The 23,031-nt window shown below is 38.8% G+C and overlaps 1 protein-coding gene across 6 annotated transcripts in view; it reads right to left on the bottom strand.

Annotated features, from left to right (window-relative positions):
- The window catches only part of LOC130546308 (protein NLRC3-like), a 43,141-nt gene that overhangs the window by 6,505 nt on the left and 13,605 nt on the right, over positions 1-23,031 (bottom strand). For 3 of the 6 annotated variants that reach the window (XM_057321493.1, XM_057321495.1, XM_057321494.1), the window contains exons 6-18: positions 16,300-16,495; positions 14,324-16,097; positions 12,984-13,157; positions 12,238-12,408; positions 11,837-12,010; positions 10,524-10,700; positions 5,010-5,180; positions 4,493-4,666; positions 4,073-4,237; positions 3,731-3,904; positions 3,351-3,524; positions 2,695-2,874; positions 2,162-2,290 (exon numbers count right to left, since the gene is read on the bottom strand). In XM_057321493.1, coding sequence (XP_057177476.1) covers positions 3,760-3,904; positions 4,073-4,237; positions 4,493-4,666; positions 5,010-5,180; positions 10,524-10,700; positions 11,837-12,010; positions 12,238-12,408; positions 12,984-13,157; positions 14,324-16,097; positions 16,300-16,495 — 3,321 coding nt within the window. In that variant the 3' untranslated portion in view covers positions 2,162-2,290; positions 2,695-2,874; positions 3,351-3,524; positions 3,731-3,759. Of the gene's footprint in view, positions 1-2,161; positions 2,291-2,694; positions 2,875-3,350; positions 3,525-3,730; positions 3,905-4,072; positions 4,238-4,492; positions 4,667-5,009; positions 5,181-10,523; positions 10,701-11,836; positions 12,011-12,237; positions 12,409-12,983; positions 13,158-14,323; positions 16,098-16,299; positions 16,496-23,031 lie in introns of those variants that run through there. The other 3 variants (XM_057321498.1, XM_057321497.1, XM_057321496.1) reach the window with 3 other exon arrangements.

Raw genomic sequence — 23,031 nt, 5'->3', positions numbered from 1 at the left:
CTCGTCACATATTGATGCTCAGTCAGCGCCCCTCGGCATCACTTTTTAACATGCAGGGTACCACTTTGGCGTCATTTTTCGACGTGCAGGGCACACAAATTTTACTGTCGTTATAAAATTGTATATTGGAAATAATTTGCAATCATGGTGTTTCGGGGTTTGATTTAAGTTTAAAGGACAGGATAACTACGTTTACATGACGCTATTCAGGTGACGCTATACAGTTATTTATAGTAATATAAAACACAAGATACAAGAAGTCACAATGTTGTTAAAAAATACAGATATCATCGAGGCACTACTAGACCGTTCCACTTCATCTACATACAATGTCTCTGTGTGTGTAAGACTAAATGCAGATTGTTAAAAACGACAATTTGTCTTGCTTTTTATGTGATGTTAAGCTAATAATTTTACAGTAGTAACTAAGTTTTAAATTATGATGCTCGAATAATAAATCTTAGTTTAAATAACATAAAACACATGGAATCAATGCTTAACTTTAATTGACAGAATTTGCTGTATATAAAACTAGTTGAGCAAACATACTTTTTAATGTTTGAGTCAAGTTTGGGCCAACTAAAAAATAATTATCAATATGTGAGCATAACATCTTTGTGGAACTAGTTAACAAATAATAATTAGTTGAAACAACTTCAAATGTTTACAGTATACTACATTAGATAAAGTACATTCTATATAGTGTTTGTTGGTACAGCATGACAACATTCCAGTCATTCATATAGTCTGCCATGTTTTATTGTCATGTGACTGCATTCTCATTAACCTATGACGTATTAACAACCGTCATGAGAATAATACACTTAGGCGTTGTTAAACAAGCACAATTTAACTATGAGGAATGTACTTCTTGGTACCTATATCATACTGTACACACTTGAAAAAAGTCATCCGCCTTCAAGTTTTCCTCTATTTTTATTTGATTCACTTTTGAATTTGACCGTTGCTCAGCTCCTGTGGCATCATGGGATAGAATAGTGTCCATCCAATACACACTCACAAGCTTGGCAGAGCCAGTAGACCGTCCAGGTATTTCTCGACTATTGTTTTCCCTTCCGAGGTCGCAGACATACAGATTTTCACCTCTTATATAGTACACTTAAAAAAAACAATGGTGCTATATAGCACTAAAAGTGGTTCTTTGCTCGTAATCATAGGGGAACCACTTTTAGTTCTATATAGAACCATATCTTGGTGCTTCAGTGGTTCTTCAGAGGTTCTTTGGGGTGACCGAGGTGCTATATAGCACCGTTTCTATACCGGTGCTATATAAAGAACCTGTTAAGCCCATGTATGGTTCTTCAGCGGTTCTATATAGCACCTCAGTGGAGTATATATCGAAGTGCGTGATTTCGGAAGGGGTCTCCAACCCTGCTCCTGGAGGGCTACCGTCCAGCAGAGTCCGACCCCAATCAAAAACACCTGAAGCAGCCAATCAAGGTGTTCAGGGTTTCTTGCAAATTAGAGGCAGGTGTGTTTGAGCAGGGGTGGAACTGAGGGCAAGGTAGCCCTCCAGGAGCAGTTAAGGCAAGTAGACCATTGGGTACAGCATATATTCCTGACTGTAAAGAGCATACACTAAACCATGTGAGTATCGGCATTAGGCCACAACTTCACAACAGACTTTGAAAGCTCACAACGAAAAACGCTATGTAGATTATCGATCTGTACACTTGCAGTCACATTGCCTATTATGACGTTCTAAAAAATTCTCAAGGTGAACACATGCAAACATTTCCATCATTGCTGTGGCAGAGAATGTAGATGATTAACTCACTTCAGTCTTTGCAGCTTAGACTTCTTTAGCTCCTCACAGAGCTGTTTCACTCCTGAGTTCAGCAGACGGCTGTTGTTCAGGTCCATCTCTTTCAGAATGGTGTTGCAAGAGAGAACAGCTGCTAGAGCTGAATAATTCTTCTCCGTCAGGTCACAATCATTCAGCCTAAACAGAATAAACAACATTATTTCCTTTTTTTAATTCACCCTATATTCAACACACATCACAAAAACAGACCACGTGGTTGAAAGTCTTCTATCTATGGTATACAAACTGTTCAAAAAGACCATTTACATTGTATATAAGCATTTTACTAACTTTATTTTCTCCAGTCTGCTATGTGAGTCCATCAAAAGAGCTGAGAGCTGCTGTCCGTTCAGATATCCTAGTTTGTTGAGACTAAAATCCAGTTCTATTAGCAGAAAGGGGTTTGTACCCAGAACTTCTGTCAGATAATCACACGCCTCCTCTGCATCAGGGCTTTTCAAAAATCTATGGGAAGTAAAAAAATAACTTTAGAATAAATTTTAGATTTTTTTTCTATTGTAATTGTATGCCTTTTGAAGCTCCTGGGTTCAGTATAGTATTTGGTTAATTTATGCACTTTTGCACCTTTCAACATAATTTATGATACTCTCTTCCTGATGAATTACTTGCGTTTCATTCGCTTTAGGACAAAATTGCTAAATGTGGCATATTTACCATACACTTCACACACTTGACTTGGTATCAACCTCACTAGCAGGAGACTTGCTGTACATTTTCTTATGCACAAAATGTGTTTCAAGTGGCTCATTTTTAATTTAGGATTATTTTCCTAGACAAAAAAATTGTTCTTCTATAAGAATGCAACTATTTGCATGTCTGTGGTGAATTGTTGTGAATTGTTTTGTCACCTGATGGTCTTCAATTTACAGCATGATGGGCTAGCATGTAGTAAATTAGTGAGCTGCAGTACTCCTGATTCTCCAGGATTATTTTCTGTGAGATCCAGCTCTATCAGGTTTGACGGGTTTGATCTCAAGGTTGAAGCCAAAGTCTTGTAACCGTCTTCAGTAATACAGCAGTTTGAAAGTCTATTACAAAACAAATTTTGTTTAACGTATTTATAACAGTAAATAAACAGCTTCTAAAATGCTTTAAAAACAATGCATGTAGTAAGTAAAGTACTGAAAAAAGTACTAAATTTAATATCAATAATAAAGCTTTAAGATAATGAACCAAAACCTAATTAGAGCAAAAAAACATAAATGTCTGTCAATGTGACTTTGTGGGTCTCTCCCTATAAGATGGGTGACTACACCAATGCTTATGGGATAGAGCACAACATTAATTTGAATGAATAAATTCACAATAAGCTACAGTATTTGGTCCAATATTTTAAAATAGTGATGCCAGTAGTCAAACTGTTAAAATAGTAAAATGTAATAAGGCTGAAAAAGCAAGCTGGAATGAACATGCCATTTCATATTTTACTACAAAAAATGTAGTCAAACTGACATTTACACAATCATATTAACATGCAGAAATCTTTTTGAATGAAAATACAAACTTCAGTTTTTCCAGTCTGCATAGTGGAGTTTTCAACAGAGTAGAGATATTCTTTATTCCTGTGTCTCTGAGTTGATTTCCACTCAGATCCAACTCTTTCAAGTTTGAAGGATTTAAATGTAATGCTAATACCAGAGCAGCACAGCCTTCTTCTGAAATATCATTATAATTCAACCTGCACAAAAGAAAACAAAGTGGGAAAACATTAATCTGTTCATTTCAGACACAATACAAATCTAAATGATGATTTACTGATGTCAGTCCTAAAACCATTATCAAATAAAATAGCAAAAATTGTAACCCCTTGGAAAGTAACATCAAACAATGCTTTCAAAACAGTATAAGATAAAGTAACAAATAAAACCAACTAGTAATACTCACTGAAGTACATTTAGTTTACAGTGTTTATCCTACAGTAGAGCAGCCAGCTGCATCACTTTTGTGTCGTCTAGTTTATGTTTACTCAGATTCAGCTCTCTCAGAATTAAAGGGTTTGTCCCAACAACTCCAGTCAGATACTGACAGGCTTCCTCTGCTTCAGGACTTTTCAAAAGCCTGCGAAGAAGGAAAGTTGTAGCAATATTCAAGTCAATCCAGTTCTCAAATACATTTGTTGGAAAAATACCTTTTTTAAGGGTAAAAATACCTTGTTTCCTTTTTTTTAAAACAGATGCAACAGATTTTGTAAATATTACTGATATTTTATTTTATTTCACGGCTAACCTCAGTGTTTTCAGGGCACAGTTTGGAACAACAGTGAGCAGCTTCACTCCTGATTCTCCAGGATCATTTCCAGTGAGATCCAGCTCCTTCAGGTGTGACGGGTTTGATTCCAGAGCTGAAGCCAAACTTTTATAACCTCCTTCTGTAATACTGCAGTTTGAAAGTCTGGAAAAAAAATCATCAAATTAGAATAAGGGTATATTTATAATGCCAAGCCTTGACACAGTTTGTAATTGCTAATTTGCTTGGTTTTATTGAAACGAGTTCAATATAAATGAAATCATTCCATTAATAAAGTCCTCCAATATCGCTGTCTTAGTCCATTAAGCCACAATGAGTTTTTGTTACAACTGTCAGTCAAGGTTTTGTCACAGCACCTCCAGCTGAGATTCATACTTAAGATTAACAAAATATTCAAACCTCAGTTTCTCCAGTCTGCATTCAGAATTCTTCAGAAGAGTGGAGATTTCCGTGACTCCAAAATCTTCTATTTTATTCCCACTCAGATCCAGCTCTCTCAGGTGTGAGGGATTTGAATTAAACGCTAAAGCCAAGGGAACACAGCCTTCTTTTGTAATATCTATGTGATTAAGCCTGTAGAGAATAAATACATTTAATGAAGTATATAGATTTACAGGTATGAATCTGGCATTCAAGAGATGTAAAATCTCACGATTGATAAGTTTATTAATTCAAAAATTAATTGTTTTACAAATTATTCATTTAATTGAAAGTCTAGGCTATACATACAAGCATTATGAGAAAAGCGGTCAAGGGGAATATAGGCAAGGTTTGTTATTTAAAAAGTGAATAAAAACGCATAAAAATATTGATTATTTTGGGCTACTTATACCCAGCTACAGTATGAGATTTGCATAATAAACAAACTCAGTTTTTGCAGTAGTTGAATTTTTACACACATTTTTGCCAAACATACTTAAGTATGATCAGTCTACACTGTGAATTCTCAAACAGAGTGGAGATGCTCCTCATTCCTGAATCTCTAAGAGTGCTTCCACTCAGGTCCAGCTCTTCCAGGTTCGTGGGGTTTGAATTAAAAGCAGTAGCCAGAGCAGCACAATCTTCTTCTCTGAAATTGTAATTGAGGCTGCAGAAAGAGAGCACAAAACAAAACAATTGATCAACGTGTGTTAAATTTATAAAGAAAACATTAGCAAAAAATGAATAATTAGCAAAAGGTTCGAAACTTAAACAGGTTGAAAATACACATGAAAATGTATATATTTTTGTTTGTTCGTTCGTTTTATGCAGTTTGGATTATAAACAGTTCTGTTTGGTTTTGTTTGGAAGTGAATTTACTTTTAATCACAAACAATAACACCATGAACATATGATCAATGTTTGCATAGTTGATATAATCAAATTTAGGGTGTTCTGGAGCCAAACAAGATTGTAATCACTTCGCATTTTAAAACATTTTACAGAGGCATTATAATATTTAATAATTATGGTGTTGTCATTTAGAGATGACCTAGACGTCACAAAGAAAGCAACCTATGTTTCTAAAAACACAAGTTGTTTTCTTTTTGTGACTTCTAGGTCGTCTGTAATCCACAACGCCATAATTATTAATAATTAGGAGATCAATTATTTTACCAAATGGAACATTGATTCAAAATGAACAAAACTAATATCTCTTGGACTCATAACCACAATAGACATTGGTCATTCAGCCCTCTCTTTCCTCACTAAAAAACACATTTGTTTTTTATGTCTTTAAGTTAATAACCTTGCCTGAAAAGTATTCTCTCAAAAAAGATTTACGTTATCTACTTACATGAGTGTCTGTAGCTTACAGTGCTTATCCTTCAGCACAGCAGCAAGGTCCATCATTCCTGAGGGTCTTATATGTTTGCTCAAATCCAGCTTTCTCAGAAATAAGAGGTTTTCACCAAGAACTTCAGTCAGATCCTCAAGGGCTTTCTCTGCAGCAGGACTTAAAAATCTTAACATAAATCAAACAAAAAGATATGAAAAAGAACTGAAATTGTCGTCTACATTGACATGCACAATGGTAACACATGTTGGCATCAAAGTTTACAAACTTACATGAACTAACAATCAATATCATAAAAGTGGTCCTTATGGCTGATGCATGGTATTTCAATTCATGTTTTATAAACACTTCAAATGCAGTTGCATTGTATTGTGGACAAGAAGAAGAAAGATGTTCCATAACAATTGTGGGGTTTTTTTTGTTTAGTTTAGTCATGATGCAGTCACTTAATGTATTAAAAAACCATCAATATGTTACTTAAAGGGATAATTCACCAGAAAAACTAAATTTCCCCATGTTTTACACACCCTCAAGGCATCCTTGGTGTAAATGACTTTCTTCTTTCAGATGAATACAGTCGGAGTTATAATACTATTTATCCTGGCTCTTCCAAGCTTTATAATAGGAGTGAAGGGGGATGAGATTTTGAAGCTCCAAAAAGTGCATCCATCGATCAAAAAACTGCTCCACACGGCACCATGGGGTTAATAAAGGCCTTCTGAAGTGAATTGGTCCGTTTGTTTAAGAGAAATATCCATATTGACAACTGTAAACTGTAGTAGACTATAATGTCTAATTTCTGTTATTCGTTCGCCGTGTGTGGAAGAGAGGATGGCATTCTGGAAAATGATGCAGTAAGTTGCGGTGACGAACGCGGCAGCGCAGAGGAGACAGCAAAACCAAACTTGCCGGTTTCGTCACCGTGACTTACTGCGTCATTTGCCTCTCGTGCATGTGTGGCCGACGGATAACAGAAGTTAGACATCATCGTTAATAAACTTGTAAATATGGATATTTCTCTTAAACAAACGCATGGGGAAATTGAGTTTTTCTGGTGAATTATCCCTTTTACATGCTTTCTGAAATCCTCCCTCTCCTTTTTGAATTTACCTCAGTGTTGTCAGTGTACATTCTGATTGCTGTTGTACATCAGTGAGCAGCTTCACTCCTGATTCTCCAGGATCATTTCCAGTGAGATCCAGCTCCTTCAGGTGTGACGGGTTTGATTCACAAAGTCTAGTCTAGTCTATGTTAGTTTATGCCAAGTGTTGTCATAGTAGTGTTGTTTTTGGCAGCCTGTTTTAATTTTAGTTTTAGTCTAGTCTTTGTGTCAAGCTGTCATTTTAGTTTTTATTAGTTTTAGTCACGTTCATACTCTTTTTAGTCTAGTCAAGTTTCAGTCGACTAAAAGTCTCAGCATTTTAGTCTTATTTTAGTCAGAATTATCCATGACTATTTTCGTCTAGTTTTAGTCAACGAAAACTGATGACATTTTAGTCTAGTTTTAGTTAATGAAAATTGTATTTTAGTCTCTTTTTAGTAATGCAATTCTATTTAACCCAGTCAGTATAGTAGTAGTATAGACGAAACCAAAATTTTCTTTTAGCCAAACCCATTTCAAACAAGGTTATCTTATTATATGATTGTTACCTTATAGACTCAGAATACATCCATTCCAGACACGGAAGACATCTGATTAGAATTTACAGCCATTGGTAGGGCTGGGAATCTCTAGGCACGACACGATGAGATTCGATTACGATTCAGAGAGCTGCGATGCGATGATAAAACGATTCTCAATGCATCTTTTTCCTATACAAATTTTCTTTTTCTTGCTGTGTGACTATTAAAATCAAAGTATTTGTCATAACCCAGACCGATTTTACTTCCAATATATTTTATTAATAAAACAAATGGAAGTGATTTCACAAGTCAACTGGAAGGTTACATTTGCCAGCATTGCAAAGAACCAATAGGAAAAGAGTGACTGCCCTCAGTGCCCTGAAGTAGCATACAGAATGCAGTAAATTAATGCAGACTTTTTTGCACATAGCACTGGAGCTAGAGAGGTTTAAAGTTATTATAGTTCACTACAGTATTTTTTTGTCTGAGTGTTCAATTTAACGGGACTTTTATTTTGACGGGTCTTTGGGGTGATGCTTGAGTTTTTGTGTTTGCCGATAGCTTCACTCAAACAGTAAACGCTCGTAAAATAAACTCTCAGAGAAACTCTGGAGATGAAGTTCATGTGTTCATATCCTCATACAGTGCAGACGCAGATAAATCCTCGACCATCACTCGTGTTGTATGAAACTGTGCACATAATTCACTCAGACACTCAGAACAGCAGATGACATTTAAATAACAGGATTCAGCTCCGCATCTAGGTTAAAGCATCAGATGAAATAACGTTATAACATTTCGTCTCGTCTCGTTTTGGTCAACGAAAATGAAGAGACATTTTAGCATAGTTTTTATTTTGTGAATCACATTTAGTCTCGTTTTTATTCGTCAACAATATTGCATTATACTTTTAATTATAGTCATCGTCACGAACCACAGGTTCGTTGACGACATATTTCGGCATAACTTTCGTTGACGAAAGCAACACTATGTGATAGTCCAGTTTGTTTACATTCCTGTGTGTATTATCCCATTTGCAGAGGTGTAAAGAGTACCTGAAAACCATACTTAAGTAAAAGTACAGATACCGTGCAGTGAAAATGACTCCATTACAAGTTACAAGTCACCAATTCCAAAACGACTTCAGTAAAAGTCTTCGAGTATCTGATTTTAACAGTACTTGAGTATTTTACTCATACTGAATGTAGGCTCAAAGAAGCACTAGTCCTCAACACTTAAGAGACACGTCAGTGAAAAACTAGAAACAGATGATTCATGAGGAGAGCAATCGCATTTATTTTCTTAAATCATAATAAGACTGAACACCTCAAAATGCAACAAATCATGGCCGACACCATAACCTACGTCATTACAAACACCCAAGTCTCATTTAATCTAAAGTGCTCATAAGTAAACCAAACTCCTTCAAAAAGGTCTCTTCAATATAACGGATAAATAAAATAATGTTAAGTAGAATTAAAAAGTCAAAGCCTTTTTGCACTGGACATGCTGGTTTGGGCCTCATGGCCAGCTGCAGTCATGTCCTCATTTCACATACACTGTTAGCCCTTACCTGCCATTTCTACAGTAATATATTGGCAACACTGTTGCCAGCTAGTTACTGTAGGTGTTTTACAGTAAACTACTGCAATGGCTGTTTGAAGATACATTATTAAAGAATCTATTAACGCACTTAAGTCACACAGTCTTAGATGAACAAGTGTAAATAACAGATGAACACAATAAATCTGTCAAGATTTCACCAGAGGAGAATTAAACACAAACATCAATAACATCTTCACATATTACAGACACCACTTTCACTTTATTTCTGTCATCTGTGTAAGATCGTATTGAGATTGAACTCGAGTTCATAGTGGTTCAATTGTGTTTTAAGTCACCATTATGGCGATCAGTGTTTGCTTTGGTTGGACTCTTTGACTTTCTTGTAGCTTTAAAATGTACACTTATACAATAACACTGAAAGGGACTTTACAGGAACCGCAACTTTATGTTTGCTTAGTAACTGAAGATACATCTGAAAGAATTCAATCATTAAATAATAATAATATAGCATTTAAGATTTATTAAGATATGTTTGGTAAAGTGATCACATGTTATAATGGAAAGATCTCTGTCAGAAAATCTTTCTTTGCAATTGAGACACAGTTAGACACTTGACATACAAACCTCATCAATGGTGACAAACAATCATGAATGAGTTTTGTACTATGTACCCAGCATGCATTGCAGCATGAAGCTGTTCAGTTGATTGTCACCATTGTTGAGATTCATATGTGGATTGTTCATTTCTCTGTGTCCGACTCATTCTATAGGTTAATATTTTGTCTATATAGTGTGAGAGCACTTTTGAAAATTGAAATACTATACATTCTTTTTACTGGTTTACATCACTTCATGGCAATAGTCCCACCACATGGTCAAATTTTGAGCAAACATGTTTAGAGCACATTTAGGAAGAGTTAGTTTTAAAAATAAGAGCTTTTGTAGATGTGTGACCTACAGTAACTAGCTGGCAACAGTGTTGCCAATATATTACTGTAGAAATAGCGGGTAAGGGCTAACCATGTATAAACCGCCAGCGATTGACATCTACCTGATACTGCACTCATATTCATATAAAGAAGCCATGTTGACAAGTTTTTGTAAGTTATGGCAAAATCCACAAGATTGTAGTACCTTCATTGCCCTGTAAATGGCAATATTAATTATAAGATAGGTGGCATGCAAAATGTAATGTGTAATTGCATTAGTCATTACAAATGTAGTGGAGTAAAGAGTACATATACTTGTTCAAAAATGTAGTTAAGTAGAGAGTAAAAGTTGCTAATATCTTTAATACTCAGTACAACTACAAAGTAGCCAAAAAGATACTTAAGTAAAGTAACTAAGTACATTTACTCCAATACTTTACACCACTGCCCATTTGTCCTTGTTTTTTACCCCCTTGTGGGTCTTTGTTTTGTATTTTTGTTATTCTCTCAACAAAGATTTATATTATCTACTTACATGAATGTCTGTAGTTTACAGTGCTTATCCTTCAGTACAGGAGCAAGTGCCACCATTCCTGAGGGTCTTAGTGTGTGTTTGCTTAAATCCAGCTTTCTCAAAAATAAGAGGTTTTCACCAAGAACTTCAGTCAGATACTCAAGGGCTTTCTCTGCAGCAGGACTTAAAAATCTTAACCTAAATCAAACAAAAAGATATGAAAAGAAAAAGAAATTAAATTGTTGTCTACATTGACATGCACAATGGTAACACATGTTAGCATCAAAGTCTACAAGCTTATGAACTAACAATCAATATCATAAAAGTGGTCCTTATGGCTGACGCATTGTTTTTCAAATCATGTTTTAAAAACACTTAAAATGCTGTTGCATTGTATTGTGGAAAAGAAGAAGAAAGATGTTCCATAACAATTTTTTTTAGTTTAGTCATGATGCAGACACGTACTTTATTAAAAAAAACATCAATATTTAAGTGTAATATCTCAGTTCATAAGTCATTTATCCAATCGACAGAGCGTTCAACAACTTAGATCACTTTGGGGTTTTACGCATCACATCCTGTTTGCATCATATGGAAAACCGTTTTAAACCATTTTCTTAAATACTCACTGTGAAGTACTGTTGTCAGTTCAATTGCCTTATCATTTATGTTTTTGTAAAAAAAGATGGCAACCTTTGTTAGTTACTTAAAGGGATAATTCACCAGAAAAACTAAAGTTCCCCATGTTTTTACACACCGTCAAGGCTTCCTTGGAGTAAATGACTTTCTTCTTTCAGATGAATACAGTAGGAGTTAAAATACCATTATCCTGGCTCTTCCAAGCTTTATAAAAGGAGTGAAGGGGGATGAGATTTTGAAGCTCCAAAAAGTGCATCCATCGATCAAAAAACTGCTACACATGGCACCATGGGGTTAATAAAGGCCTTCTGAAGTGAATCGATGTGTTTGTTTAGGAGAAATATCCATATTGACAACTGTAAACTGTAATAGACTATAATGTCTAACTTCTGTTATTCGTTCGCCGTGTGTGGATGAGAGGATGGCATCCGGACAATTATGCTCCGGTGATGAACGCGAGGAGACAGCAAAACCAAACTTGCCGGTTTCGTCACCGTGACTTACTGCGTCATTTGCCAAAACACCACCCTCTCGTGCATGCGCGGCCGACGGATAACAGAAGTTAGACATCATCGTTAATAAACTTGTAAATATGGATATTTCTCTTAAACAAACGCAAAAGGAAATTAAATTTTTAAGGTGAATTATCCCTTTTACATGCTTTCTGAAATCCTCCCTCTCCTTTTTGAATTTACCTCAGTGTTGTCAGTGTACATTCTGATTGCTGTTGTACATCAGTGAGCAGCTTCACTCCTGATTCTCCAGGATCATTTCCAGTGAGATCCAGCTCCTTCAGGTGCGACGGGTTTGATTCCAGAGCTGAAGCCAAACTTTTATAACCTCCTTCTGTAATACTGCATTTTGAAAGTCTGGAACAGATATAACAATTGAAGAACCGTTTATCGCTTATTGCTCCCTGAACTCTTTGTAAGTCGCTTTGGATAAAAGCATCTGCTAAATGACTAAATGTAAATGTTTGCCATAAGCACAACAGATTCATTGGTTGTTATAGATGCCACTATACATAAATAAAATTGTATTTTTAAGGTAATAAAGGTAAAGGTATAAAGAGCTTTATTATGAGACATGAACTCACTTGAGTATCTCCAGTGTAGAGTTCTCTTGCAGTCCAGCAGAGAGCAGCGTCACTCCTGAATCCTGTAGAAGATTATTGCTCAGGTCAAGATCTCTCAAACCGCTCGAGTCTGAACCCAGAACTGAAGCTAGAGCCGAACAACTTTTCTCCTTCACATTACAACTGCTGAGCCTAAAACATGTCATTTTAAAACATTTAACATATTAAAATTGTAATGCTCCTACATTTGCAAAAATTGCTTAGTAACATAAACCTGTCTTATACTTTAATTAAACATGGTTTAATATTATGAACTACTGAAATGCATTTTTCTCTTGTTTATGTAGAAACATGAGACTTTGTGCTTCATTTAATTTGAGTCATATTCATTTGGTTACGGCAAACAATTATTATTATTTATTTTTTTTGTTGAGAAATGTCTTTGTGGTTTTGTGTCCATACAATGGAAGTCAAAGGGGTGTAAGGTTGTTTGGTTACCAATATTTTTCAATATATTTTCTTTTATGTTCTGCAGAAGTCATACAGGTTTGGAATGACATGATGTTGAGTACTGTATATGATGAAGGAATTTTCATTTTTAGGTAAACTGTTCCTTTAAGCTTGAGCATATTTTTATAAAATGATATAGTGTGTGTACATTTTATCAGCATTCAATAAATCAAATGATTGTTTTAAATATGATCTCACAATTCATTTTTGTTTTGCTTTAATGAAGTTTTTTTTGTTGTCTGTTCTAAAAAACCTACCTCAGTATCTCCAGTTTACTTTTCTTTGTTTTCACCAGTCCAGTGCAGAGAGACTCCACTCCTGAATCCTGCAGATTATTATTGTCTATGTTGAGCTCCTGCAGACTGGTATCTGATTCAAGAACTTTCGCCAGAGTTAAACAGCCTTTCTCTGTTAAGTTACAATCATTTAACCTGCAAAAAATGTCACTTTTTTATATAAAATGGAACAATAAATTGGCCAAATATAAAAATAAATTAAATTTGATATCTATTTACAAGTGTATATGAACACTGAATAAACTGTAAGGATTGTGTGCTACAGTATACTGTACTGCAACTGGTCCTAAATAATCATATATTAGAATATTCTGATTCAGTGACACATCAGGTAAAAAGTCAACCAGTTACTGTAAGTATTTAAAGTCGGCATGAAATTAAAAATGATCATTCTAATTGTTTTTCACAGCGATGGAGTATTTATTATAAATTATTTATCGATGCACATTTTTTTATTTTATTTTAAAAAAAATTTTAAATTAAAATTTGCACTTGTAATCTTTAATAAAAACGTTAACCTTCTTCCCCTCACGACACGATCTCTCTTCACTTCTGGTCACGAGGAATGGTGCGAAGGCGGGGCTGCAGTGACTGACAGATTGCAAACTGCCGTTCAAATCTTTCACCTTTTTACAATCCAATCAGTTGTCGGTGGATGAAATCAAGACACGCCCTACATTTTTTTTCTCATTTCAGAGGTCGTTTCACTTGGGTATACATCACGATACTTACGTTTCATGCCGACTTTAAATGTGTGTTGTTTGTCTCTTTGATTAATTCAGAATTTGAGTTAGTTACTATCTGGGTAAGGGCCTGATCAGACAGAACGCGTCTTTTGCTATGAGACGTGCTTCTTTTGAATTGTTTTCAGTTGGCAGGGAGCGTTTTGCGCGCTGCTTATGTGCGCCGGGTGCCTCGCGTTTATGCCGCCTGCTGCACCTCGCGTTTTAGGCGGAGCGCTCTGAGCGCCCGAAGTTGAAAAAAACTCAACTCTGAGCAGAAAAGCACTTTACGTCATGTGCGCTTTTTTCCATTGTCCAATCGAATGAGTGGAGAGGCGGGGCTTCCCTTGTGGCAATGCTCGGAACGCCTGGAGACATGGAGGAGAAACTTGTTGTGGCTGTTTCGAGTTACCTAGCAACATACAAAAAACGCTGCGTGCTGCTCTTTTCAAAGAGTCACCAAAAGAGCAGCGCGGCGCACCTCGCGTTTTCGAACATGAAAAGCGAGTTCTGTCTGATACTGCCTTAAGTGACTAAATATTGTCGCTTATTTTTATTTAATTTCTATGCATTACTTACAGAGCTCTTTTGGAGTTTATCACAACCAGCTCTAGTCTACAAAGACAATCATCTGATTTCTTGAATTTTTGAAGCTCAAAGACCTCCCGCTCCTCATTTGATGTCACCAACACATAGGCCAAAGCGGACCACTGAGCAGGTGAGAGGTCGACAGATGAGAGACTCCCTTTGTTAAGTTGTTCTTGAATGTCATTCACCAAGGATCGGTCATTCAGTTCATTCAGGCAGTAGAACAGGTTGATGGATCTCTCTGGAGACAGATTAGAATCTAATTTCTGTTTGATGTACTTGACTATTTCCTCTCGGATCTCCTCATTGCTGTCCCGCTGTGTCAACAGACCTCGTAGGAGTGGCCGATTAGACTTAAGAGACAGGCCGAGAAGGAAGCGAAGAAAAAGGTCTAGGTGACCGTTGTCACTCTCAAGTGCCTTGTCCACTGCAGTCTTGAGCAAACCATACATTGTTTCATTTTCCTGTTCCATTTGCTCTTCGGCAAATACATTTTTCAAGCTGTAATCTAAAAACAGATGTGCATAAAGAGATGCAGTAAACTCTTGAATGCTCATGTGAACGAAGCAGTACGTGGTACCGAGTCTGATCCCTGTTTCCTCCTTAAATATTTGGGTACACATCCCCGAGTATGCAGATGCATTAGAAAGGTCTATGCCACAGCTTTCCAGGTCAGTGTCATTGAAGATCAGATTGTTTCTTTGAAGTTGGTGAAATGCAAGTTTTCCCAGTGACGAGATAGCCACTGTATTCCAGGAAATATCTGGTCCGTATTGTCCTTCGTATTTTCTACCGCTCTGCTGGATCTGAAAGCGGAAAAAGTGTGTGTACATTTGTGTCAGAGTCTTAGGCATGTCATCGGTATCTGACACCTGCAGTCTCTCCTCCAAAATGTTCTGGAGCACAGTGGCTGAAATCCAGCAGAAGACTGGGATGTAGCACATGATAAAGAGGCTTTTGTTTTCAACAACATGCTTAATGATTTCGTCGGCCAGAGTCGTGTCCGGGAATCTTTTTCTGAAGTACTCCTTCTTCTGCACATCATCGAACCCTCGTACTTCTGTCACCCGGTGAATACACTCATTAGGTATCTTACTGGCTGCTGCCGGTCTGGTGGTTATCCAGATGAGAGCCGAAGAAAACAGATTTCCATTAATGAGGTTTGTTAGGAGAACATCAAGAGGGACTTTCAAAGTGACGTCACGACAAATCTCATTCGCCGTAAACTTCAGAGGAAGTCGACATTCGTCCAATCCATCAAGGACGAAAAGGATTTTAAATTTCTCATTTCTTGCAAGGTTCAATCCTTTTGTTTCTGGGAAAAACTGCCTTACAAGGTCCATCAAGCTCAGTCTTTCTTTCTCCTGTAAGTTTATCTCTCGAAAAGGAAGTGGAAATATGAATGTGATGTCTTGATTTGCAGTGCCTTCAGCCCAGTCCAGAATGAACTTTTGGACAGAGACGGATTTTCCAATGCCAGCGACACCTTTCGTCAGCACAGTTCTGATACGCTGGTCTTCCTCAGCCTGTTCAAACAAATTTGTGTATTTCACCTGTTCTTCTGGTAATTCCCGATGCCTGGAAGCTAACACAATCTGCATGAGCTCATTATCAGTATTGACTTGTTCACTAGTGACGTAGAGATCAGTGTAGATTTTATTCAGGCTAGTTGATTCACCTTGCTTTGAAATTCCTTCAGATAAACATTGATACCTCTTCTTCAGGTTTGATTTGATTTGTCGTTGATGTATGAAGACTAGCTCATCTAAACACACAAACACAGGAAAAAGCTATAGACAATAAACAATAAACAGCATCTGTACTACAATTTTTAACTAAGCAATAAGTAATAAGCAATATTGTAAAGATGAAGGGCACTGTACGGCATGATGAAAATAGAAAACCGTAAAAAGTACATCATATTAATTATAATATTAAGCATGAAATGTTTGTCATTTGCTGCTTACCTTCTAAAGTCCCAGCTAGTTCATCTTGTTTCATACTTCTTAGGAAGTAGAGTGTGATATCCAGAACTGCTTCTCTGACAGTGCATCTAGCCTCCTTAAAGTCCTTCACAAAGTATTTTGTGTTTTCTTTTTTTAATATTTTCTTAAATCTGTCCAGCTCTTTCTTAAAAAATGTGGTAATGTTGTTCTCAAGATCCTAAACAAAGCAAGACAAGATGAGTAAAACAACAAAAATGTAAAACCATATATGAAACATTTGGTAAAGTTGGGCGATTAACAGTACAAATTATACATAAGCAACAGTAAATGCTCACAAAGCTGTGGAAATGACATGTTTATTGCCTGATTATTACTCAGCTGTCCTCAATCAATGTCTAGTGTTTGTGGGTAATTCTAAACCCACAGATTTCAGCTTCAAATCTTTACTGAAAAACAATGCCTACTTCAATATCAGCGTACTATTGGACTATTATTTAAATGAGTCAAAATTTTTAATATAGCCGAAAGAGGCAATTATCAGGGTCTAAGCGGTACAATTTTAAAGAAAAGATCCTGTGGATAATGTAGAATCAGTTGCTAACATAAGAATAAAACTATGTGTGAGATGTTATGTCAAAGCTCTTTAAGAGTGTTTGCCTGTAGAACTACAGCCTGAACTGAATCACAGATCACTTAATCTGATATAACAAATAAAGCTGGTCTCATGTTTAAAGTTTCAATGACACTAACTTAGCAGCAACACATTTCAGAACATGTATACGGACTACATACTGCATACAGTGAATACAAATGATGCAACTAGTTCCAAAAAATTATTTCTATGCGTTTAAACTCTGATAACAGACTAAATAGTTTCTAATCATGTTATTTTCTAGTCTACCCTCTAGTGAACAAAATAGGGAACAACAGCCTTTATTTGGCAGTTGAAATGATTGATCATAAAAAAAATATTGGTGGGCCCCCTTTCATCATAAATGGCTNGTTCAATCTCAGCGTACTATTGGACTATTATTTAAATGAGTCACCATTTTTAATATAGCCGCAAGAGGCAATTATCGGGGTCTAAGCGGTACAATTTTAAAGAAGAGATCCTGTGGATAATGTGGAATCAGTTGCTAACATATGAATAAAACTATGTGTGAGATGTTATGTCAAAGCTCTTTAAGAGTGTTTGCCTGTAGAACTACAGCCTGAACTGAATCACAGATCACTTAATCTGATATAACAAATAAAGCTGGTCTCATGTTTAAAGTTTCAATGACACTAACTTAGCAGCAACACATTTCAGAACATGTATACGGACTACATACTGCATACAGTGAATACAAATGATGCAACTAGTTCCAAAAAATTATTTCTATGCGTTTAAACTCTGATAACAGACTAAATAGTTTCTAATCATGTTATTTTCTAGTCTACCCTCTAGTGAACAAAATAGGGAACAACAGCCTTTATTTGGCAGTTGAAATGATTGATCATAAAAAAAATATTGGTGGGCCCCCTTTCATCATAAATGGCTGAAACTTTACTTGCTGGGTCAGAATGTTCTGTTGTCCACATAGAAAAAGTTTTGTAAACATAAACTTTTTTTACCCAGGGCCACAACTGACAAATATAAAAAATCATATCTGCTAAACAGTTTAACGCTTTAAATTATTTTGACAACTTTTTGTCATGAGGGTCTGAGGATTGCATGCCATGTTTGGTGCAATTTAGATGAGCGGTCTGGGACAAGATTTCGAATAAAGTTCCTTTCTGTCGGTCTCTCGACGTTGTTTCGAGACAGAATGGGGTTTGAACTTGAGAACCTATCACCTGAGTTGACTTTTAAAAGGCCAATGAAATTGGCGAACGGCATGAGCATGCCAATCTCTGCCCCATACATACGGGTATAAAAGGAAGATGGCGTGCCCCATTCATTCAGCTTTTGTGCTGAGGAACCTGCAAGGCTATATGCTAAGCAACTTCATCTGCAAGTTTTCATTACTGCTGGATTTATGACGCGAGCAGCGGATCGTCCCCTCTTCCGTGACTTTCCCCTGGGCATTTCAGCAGAGTCAGAGGCATCTAAAAAAGCAGATTTCCTTATTTCTCTCCACAGTGTGTCTCTCGACATGTCTCACCACTGTGCTCATGGATGCGGCGGGCTCATCCTGGACAGGGACACACACGATACCTGCATCACATGTCTGGGTCACCAGCACGCAGAAAAAGCAGAAGCGCCCCTGACGGGAGGAGCCCAGGGGGCTCGAGAGCGGACCCGATGTCAGCCATTCCATCGCGACTGGGTCCGAGGAGGACGGTCCCTGCCCCGTCTCCTCCACCGGGCCCTTTTCCTGGTGGCCACTCCTTCACAAAAAGAGTTTCCTCTCTCTCTGGGCTTTTCTCTCCACAGACAGTCGCAGCCTCTCCCCGACGTTGCGCCATGGACTGTGGTACCGCAGGCGTCAGCGCTCTCTAGCAGACGGTGCGTCGACCTCCGGTCGCAGCAGGCAGGTAAGTCAGCAGTGCTGCTTGCCTCCCCGGGGTCCGTCCCACGGTGAGGCAGCCGCCCAGCCAGCCACCGAACCACCCCCCATTGGCATGATGTTACAGATCAGTCCACTAGTCCCGCTGTCGCGGTCCCTGGAAGCCTGGCTAGCGCTTTCCACACCGTCGCGCTGGCTAGAGAGGATGAAATGTCTCGGCTACGCGATCCAGTTCGCCAGATGCCCACCCGTACAGGGGAATTCTATTCACCTCTGTTCGAGGCGAGGATGCCCCTGTTCTTCGGGCAGAGGTTGCCACCCTTCTGGCGAAAGGAGTGATCGAGCTCGGGCCGAGATGTCCTCGGGCTTCTACAGCCCGTACTTCATCGTCCCCAAGAAAGGTGGGGGGCTGCGCCCCATATTGGATCTGCGTACCTGCACCTTCACAGGTTACAGTTCAGGAAGTTAACACAGAAGCGCATTCTGGCGTCTGTCAGACACCAGGATTGGTTCGTGGCAATCGACCTGAAGGACGCGTACTTTCATGTCTCGATTCTCCCTCGTCATCGACCGTTCCTACGGTTCACTTTCGAGGGTCGGGCATATCAGTACAAGGTCCTGCCCTTCGGTCTGGCCTTGTCTCCGTGAGTCTTCACCAAGGTCGCGGAAGCTGCCCTTTCTCCCTTCAGGGTCAACTGGGACAAGAGCAAGCTCTCCCCGGCGCAGAGCATCTCTTATCTCGGTATGGAACTAGACTCTCTTACAATGATGGCGCGTCTGACTACCGAACGCACACAGATGGTGCCGAACTGCCTGACTCTGTTCGGGCGGCAGTCAGCGGTCCCCCTGAAACGGTCCCCCCGGCGAAGCACTGGCATTCCATCCATCACTAAGCACTGCTCCGGCAGGGAGCTGGATGGAGCGGCTTCCTGCCAGGCCTGGTTTCGGTAGAGTTTCCCTAGTCAGGTGAACCCCTTAACCTGCGCTGGTGCTCCATACGTAGTGACTCCCCCACTTGAAGTCATCCCGTATGATGTTTTCCTTACTTTACGGTTCCCCCATTGGTGAACCTGTGACCTCCCCTCGGCGGAACTTCCACCTGCGGTTGTGCACCCCTTAGAGTGGGCCACACACCTTCTTCCCATGAGTTCTCCCATTGGTGAGACCATGCTGGCATCTCCACAGAATTCCCCCCTGTGCGGTGGGATGTGGTCTCTGTAGCACGCCTCTTTTGCAAAATGAGGTAGCACTTCCCAGTGTTCCTTACGGTATCGGCCTGCTATCTCGCTATAGCGAATAGAAGGCCTCCGCCCGTACGGCCGATGGTAAGATCCCTCAGACTTCGTTAGTCCTGATATCTTATCTTTCCCGCTGGAAGGTCATGATTCGCGAAAGCGCTCACAACCCCATTCTGTCTCGACACAACGTCGAGAGACCGACAGAAAGGGAACGTCTCGGTTACGTCTGTAACCTTTGTCCTTTGTCCTTCATGCCACAACACTTCGCCGTCAGCTGCAGCAACCAGGGAATACCTCCCAGGTTCCTCAGCACAAAGCAGAATGAATGGGGCATGCCATCTTCCTTTTATACCCGTATGTACGGGGCCGAGATTGGCATGTTCATGCCATTCGCCAATTTCATTGGCCTTTTAAAAGTCAACTCAGAGATGATATGTTCTCAACTTCAAACCCCATTCTGTCTCGACACAACGTCTCGTTCCCTCCATCAGGCAACAAAGGTTACAGACGTAACTGAGACGTTTTCAACAAAACATTGTGTAAAAACTTTACAGACAAAACAAAAAATGACATATAGACTTATTTTTGTTTAAACCAAGGATTCAGAAAAAAAGTTTGATTTTATCACACAAGGTTGCAACGTTATTAGCATAAATGTAAAATTGCTTGGCCAATTTTCACAAAATTTGGAACACATGTTCAGTTTAAGGTGGTCTGCAAGTACGCCTACGTTCATAATGGTAAAATAATCAGATTTGATGTTATTACCTGCTAAAATGTGTTTTTGTGTATCCGGGTGATATTAAAGATTTCGACTAATATCCTTTAATATCGACTGACTGCTGACGCTATGAGCATTTTGCTGCCCATTGGACACGCTTCAATTTTGCTATTTCTAGTATTGCATTCTTATAACAGGAATTTTGTCACGATACGTGAGGCTGAAGAACCCAAATGCAGGCAGGCAGTGATTAAGGGGTTAACTGAGATTTTATTAAACACAAAACGCAAAACAAACACCCTCAATGGGGAAAACGGAACTAAGAAATATATATAAAACAAAAGACTTCCCACTTGGGGGCAAAATGAAAACAAGAACAGCAAAACTAAACTAAAGGACACGACCAAACGTCTTACACCACAACACGACAGGGTAGAACACAAAACTCACAGAACACGGGCAAGGCTGGGAACAGGAACACTGGACGAGGTACATACAGTGGCTTGCAAAAGTATTCAACCCCCTTCATTTTATTCACATTTTGTTATGCTGCCGCCTTATCTTAAACTACTTTAAATGATTATTTTTTTACATTAATCTACACTCCATCCACAATAATGACAAAACAAAAAACTGATTTTTTATCAAATTTATTAAAAATAAAAAACAAATATGGGCTCTGTCCCGATCCCGCCACATGACTAGAATTTCATAAACAAGGTAGGACCGTGACAGAATTTAATATTTTTTTACTTTTCAGTGTATATTATAATTATTTTTAAATCATCTGCCGGGTTTTCAGCTGTTCAGAGCGGATCGCATTGCCGAGTCAACAGGGAAGACGTGTGGTGGTGGATTATGTTTTTATATAAACGAAGGTTGGTGCAGAGATATAACAACACTGAAGAAGATGTGCTTTTCGTACTTAGAAGCGTTCTCTATCAACTGCAAACCTTTTTATTCGCCACGCGAGTTTTCCTCGTTTATTCTTGTGAATGTTTACATTCCTCCACATGCTTGTGCGAGCGCGGCGCTGCAACAGCTGGCGGATTACATCACTGACAAGGAGCAGCAACACCCGGATTCTCTTATTATTAATATTGGGGACTTTATCAGAGCACACCTCTCCCGTGAGCTGCCAAAATACAGGCAGCATATCACATGCCCCACCAGAGAAAGCAACATTCTGGATCACTGTTACACCACAATACGGGATGCATACCACTCTGTTCCCAGAGCAGCTCTGGGTCTCTCTGATCATTGCCTGGTTCATCTTCTTCCGACCTACAGACAGACGCTTAAATCTGCTAAGCCTGTAGCAAAAACAGCAAAGAGATGGAGCAGCGAAACAGAGATGGCCTTGCAAGCGTTTGGACTGCACGGATTGGAGTGTATTTGAAGCTGCAGCCACTGATCTGGATGAGTTAACTGACACAGTGACATCCTACATCAGCTTCTGTGAGGACATGTGTATTCCCACCAGGACTCACTTAACATACAACAATGACAAACCATGGTTTACAATGAAACTGAGACAGCTTCGTCAGGCCAAAGAAGATGCTTACAGAAGTGGTGACAAAGTTTTGTATAATCAGGTCAAAAACACACTGACTAAGGAGATAAGAGCAGCTAAGAGAAGCTACTCTGAAAAGCTGAAGAACAAGTTTTCAGACAACGACCCTGCATCAGTGTGGAAAGGCCTGAAAGACATTACCAACTACAAGCCATCATCCCCTCAGTCTGTGGGTAATCAACGACTGGCTGACGACCTGAACGACTTCTATTGTCGTTTTGAAATGCAGAGTCTCACCCTCCACACCCACCCTGACCCTATCTCTGCTATACCATTAACACCTCCTCTTGACACTCAACCTGCACTTAAGATCTGCGAAGAGGATGTGTGCCAGCTTTTCCGCAAACAAAAGATCAGAAAAGCACCAGGCCCAGACAATGTCTCACCCTCCTGCCGGAAAGTCTGTGCGGAGCAGCTGTCGCCCATCTTTCCTAATATTTTTAACAGATCTTTGGAGCAGTGTGAAGTCCCTTCATGCTTTAAATGCTCCAACATCATCCCTGTACAGAAGAAACCCAACATCTCTGGACTAAATGACTACAGGCCTGTTACTTTAACATCTGTGGTCATGAAGTCATTTGAGAGACTTGTACTGGCCCACCTGAAGGACATCACCAGACCACTTCTTGATCCCCTCCAGTTTGCTTACCGAGCAAACAGGTCTGTGGATGATGGAGTAAACATGGGACTGCATTACATCCTACAACACCTAGACAGACCAGGGACTTATGT

This window comes from Triplophysa rosa, linkage group LG22, assembly GCF_024868665.1.
Source record: "Triplophysa rosa linkage group LG22, Trosa_1v2, whole genome shotgun sequence".
Lineage (NCBI taxonomy): Eukaryota > Metazoa > Chordata > Actinopteri > Cypriniformes > Nemacheilidae > Triplophysa > Triplophysa rosa.
The sequence above is the reverse complement of the archived record's forward strand: the minus strand, read 5'-3'. Positions and strand labels throughout refer to the sequence as shown.